Source organism: Vombatus ursinus, unplaced genomic scaffold (assembly GCF_900497805.2).
Source record: "Vombatus ursinus unplaced genomic scaffold, bare-nosed wombat genome assembly UNPS02014768.1, whole genome shotgun sequence".
NCBI lineage: Eukaryota > Metazoa > Chordata > Mammalia > Diprotodontia > Vombatidae > Vombatus > Vombatus ursinus.
The window spans coordinates 12,620,482-12,624,621 of NW_020954546.1; the positions used below are offsets into that span (position 1 = coordinate 12,620,482).

Below are 4,140 nucleotides of genomic sequence, written 5' to 3' on the forward strand. Positions count from 1 at the left end.
TTGCCCATTGGGTCCTTCTCAGAGGCTGGTATTGGCTTGGGTTCTCTCACCCCCCTGGACCCCAGGGGGTGAGTCTCCAAAGTCAGAAAGGTCTTGTTGTTCTCAAAGGGAGACCCCTGGGATGACCCTAGAAGCCCAAAGGAGGCCCTACGCAAAGGGGCACTGCTGTACATCCCTCCTTGCAGAGACACCCCACTAGCAGCCTGGTCCTCTCTGCTGAGTGCCAAGGGGCAGCGAGGGGCACTCTCTGAGCAAACCCTAAAGGACGTGGCCCCAAGAGCTGTGCTTGTGTAGGCTTGAGGCTCCACCCCATCCCACCTGCAGTCAGGGCTGAAGCGCACCAAGGTGGCATGGTCCAATTTCACATTAACGCGAAGACTTCGATGTTCCCGATGCAAGAAATCCTTGGTGCTCCAGATGTGGATGGTTCGGTCATCAGCACAGGTCGTCAGATATTTACCATTGTTGCTGAAGTCCATGCTACTGACATTCCCGCTGTGGCCCTGGGTGAGAAAGAAGGGTAGTTTTAGCATGGGCTGGGCAGGAGATTTCCCACGCAGCTCTGGGAGCCCTGCCACCACTCATCCCCCCCAAGATCTGATGGCCTGGCGTGTGCCCCGAGACCCAGGAGTGCAACAGTACCAATTACGGTTTTTTCTTACTGACACAGGCCAGAAAGGTTTGGACTGAGAAAGAAGGTAGAGGGACATCTACTTGTGACACCTCTGAGATGTTAAGTCCTGGGATGCAGAGATGTCTGTATGTACATGGTTGTGCATGGGAAGGAAGAGGCTGATTACCTTCAACGCAGCAGCCAGGAGAGCANTTGTGACACCTCTGAGATGTTAAGTCCTGGGATGCAGAGATGTCTGTATGTACATGGTTGTTCATGGGAAGGAAGAGGCTGATTACCTTCAACGCAGCAGCCAGGAGAGCGTGAACAAAAATGTGCTGATGAGGCTTTTCCTTATGGTATCGTTGCTTTTGTTTCCTGTGAGCTTGGCTTTTATGGAAGAAAACTCCATTGGTTTTCTGCTCTGTAAGAGAGAAGTCTCGGTCCTTAACCCAGAGCTGGGCACACCCTGGGAGCTCCCAGTAGCTTTCTAAGACACCTCTGCCGGAGGTGGCAGAGGCCCACCTCCAAGAGAGGGCCACAGTGTTCTGGTCTGTCAAATCAAAGACCCAGGTTCCAGCCTTAGTGTCATTCTCAGTCCACCACACCAGGCCATTCGTTTCCCCACATCTTCCACATCCATCCTCTTCTCTCCATTCAAACAGTCAGTACTGTTCAGACTACTGCAAAGGCTTCTTTCTAACCGGCCTCTCTCTCCTCTATTTGAACAAAGCTGGCAAAGTGACCTTCCCAAAGCACAGGCAGCCAGGCACGGCTACGTTGCTCCCAGCCCCTACGTTAAACTCAGTGGCTCCACGCTACCTCTGTGGTCAAATATAAAATTATCTTTGGGGTATCTGGAGCCTTCTGCAACCTGGCCTCAACTTATGTTTTCAACCGTATTAGAAAGTACTCCCCTGGACCTTATGGTATAGCTGAACAGGACTTTGGACAGCTAGGTGGCACGGTGGCTAGAGTACCGGGCTTGGAGTCAAGAAGACTGAGTTCAAATCCAGCCTCAGACACCTACTAACTGTATAATCCTGGGCAAGTCACTTCACCCAATTTGCCTCAGTTTCCTCATCTGTAAATTGAGCTGGAAAAAGAAATGGCAAACCACTCCAGCATCTTGGCCAAGAAAACCCCAAATGGGTCACTGAGAGTTGAACACCACTAAAAAATCACTGACCAACAAACAAGCTTAGTTCCTCACGCAGGACACTCTTATCTCCCCCCCACACCTGGAATACCCTCCCTCTACCTCTCAGAATCCCTAGTATCCCTAAAAACCACATTCAAGCAGCCCCGGCAACAGGATGCTTTTTTCCTCAATCGCCCCGGCCTTCCGCCCTGCCCCGAATCGCTTGCGCTCAATTGGGAGGAGTACGAGAAGCCTTACAAGAGCTGATGCAAGGCGAAACAAGCAGAAACAGGCCAACAACACACACAGCAAAGAAGCGGCTGAAGCTGAGTGCTGCCAAGCGAGTCGGCCTAAGCAGAGGCATGAGGACCCTGCCCGCTTCTGGAGGCAAGGGGCGGCGGGGGTGGGGTTACACACAGGGTCGGGCTTTTTCAGGGTGTTCCTCCTTAAAAATTCCTTATTAAAAGATGACTCTTTGGGACGCGTGGGGAAGAACACAGGAAGGAGTTCACGGGATGTGAAAACAAGACATCACCAGCACAGTCTTATTTTAAAACAAAACACCACGTGGTCCCGTCTGGGGGGGGCGGAGGTCCAGCCTCCGGCCACTGCCCACACTCTCTCCATCTTGGCCTCTAGGAACCTCTATTTTCTCCCAAGGGCCCCCTGCAGCAGCAGGCTTACCCCAGTCTACCCGGCCTCTAAGTAAAGCACCAGAAACACATTAGAATGGCAGCTCCCTGAGGGCAGGGGCCGCTTTGGCCCCAGAGCACAGCATTGAGCGTTTGCGAATAGCTTTTTCAAGGACTGGTTGATTGATCTTGTTCACAGGGGCTGGACGGACGTTAACCTTTATCTTACAGGTAGGGAAACTGAGGCCCGGGAAGTTAGAGGCAGAGTTGGGTTCCTGTGAGAAGAATGAAGTTTCCTCGAGGGGGAGGGGAAAGCCCAGTCGGCCCCGCCCCCACCATAGGGTTCTGCTCGCACCGGGTGCCACGTGTCTTTCCAGGCTCCTTCCCATCTCCGCGGTCTTTGACGTCGCCCCACCCGCACAGAGAATTCCTGTCCCCTCCCGGCACCCGTTGCTTCACCCGCTCTCCGCCCCTCCCGGCACCTGTAGCTTCTCCCGGCAGCCACACAACCCCCGCCCCTCACGGCACCCGTACTTTCTTCCGGTCTCCTTTCCCCCCCCCTCCTCCCGGCACCCGTAGCTTCTCCCAGCCATCCCCCCTCCCGGCACCCGTAGCTTCGCAACCACCACCACCCCCCCTCCCGGCACCCGTAGCTTCGCCCGGCCACCGCCCCCTCGCCCCTCACGGCACCCGTAGCCTCCGCGCACAGCTCGTGAGATCCTCCACAGCAACATTTAGGCCGCGCCGTCGGTTAAACCGCCTCGGAATTCCGGCGCTTACCGTCCTGGGGGTCGCCGGACTCCTCGTTCCAGCGTCTCCGGCCCTGCGCTGCGAGCGCCACTATCAGCAGGGCCAACAAAGTGAACAGCAGCAACACCACTAGCAGCTCCGTTACCTCCATCTTCCCGTTGCTGCTGCCACCTCGATGGGGGGAGGGGGAGGGTCCTGGCGGCGCGGCCGGGGCGGGGCCGGGCGCGGGCACGAGCACGTCCGCCGCGGGGGCGCGCTCGTCGGTTGCAGCAGGGCGCAGGCGCGGGTGTGGGTCCACATCAGGGGCTGAGCAGACTGGACGTTAGCCTGTGGGGGAAGGGCGCCATGTGTGCTCCTCCTGTATGAAAAAGGGACACTGAGGCCCGGGAGAGGGCCTGACCACGATCTAAACCCAAGTCCTCTAAGTGTTAGGGCGTTACCCTTTAGGGCTGTGTGACCTTGAGCCAGTCACTGTCCCACTTTCAGTCGGGCGTTACATCCCCCGCCGGGTGCCAGTGACTGTGCTAAGCGCTGGGGACACAAAAGAAGGCCAAAAGACACACTTTCCCACCCCCGGGGGAGCTCCCATGCTGGTGGGGCCAGGCCTGAACCCCCCTCCGTGACCCTGTGACCTTGGATAACACCCTCCCCCTTCTCTCAAACGAGGTGGCCTGGAAGATCAGCAGCCTTTCCCCTTACCCCCCAGCTTTTCAATCAAGGCCCGGAGTCATAAATGGGGAACTGCACATGGTAGGCGCTTAATAAGTGTTTACTGAGTGACCGAGAGTCCGGCTCTCCGTGACCCCATGTGGGCTATTCTTGGCAGAGGTACTGGAGCGGTTTGCCATTTCCTTCTCCAGCTCATTTTACAGATGAGGAAACTGAGGCCAACAGGGTTAAGTGACTTGCCCAGATTCACACAGCTAGTGTCTGCGGTAGAATTTGAACTTCGGGACTCCCCGCCCGAAGACCTGTGCACTATGGTGCCCCCTAGCTGTCCCTGT

General features: G+C 56.3%; 1 protein-coding gene across 4 annotated transcripts in view; it reads right to left on the bottom strand.

The window, feature by feature from the left end:
* TBL2 (transducin beta like 2) overlaps positions 1-3,324 on the bottom strand; it is a 6,281-nt gene extending 2,957 nt beyond the window's left edge. The window contains exons 1-3 of one of the 4 annotated variants that reach the window (XM_027862437.1): positions 3,167-3,324; positions 913-1,037; positions 319-503 (exon numbers count right to left, since the gene is read on the bottom strand). In XM_027862437.1, coding sequence (XP_027718238.1) covers positions 319-503; positions 913-1,037; positions 3,167-3,287 — 431 coding nt within the window. In that variant the 5' untranslated portion in view covers positions 3,288-3,324. Of the gene's footprint in view, positions 1-318; positions 504-800; positions 820-912; positions 1,038-2,615; positions 2,776-3,166 lie in introns of those variants that run through there. The other 3 variants (XM_027862435.1, XM_027862436.1, XM_027862438.1) reach the window with 3 other exon arrangements.
* Between the last annotated feature and the right edge of the window lie 816 nt (positions 3,325-4,140).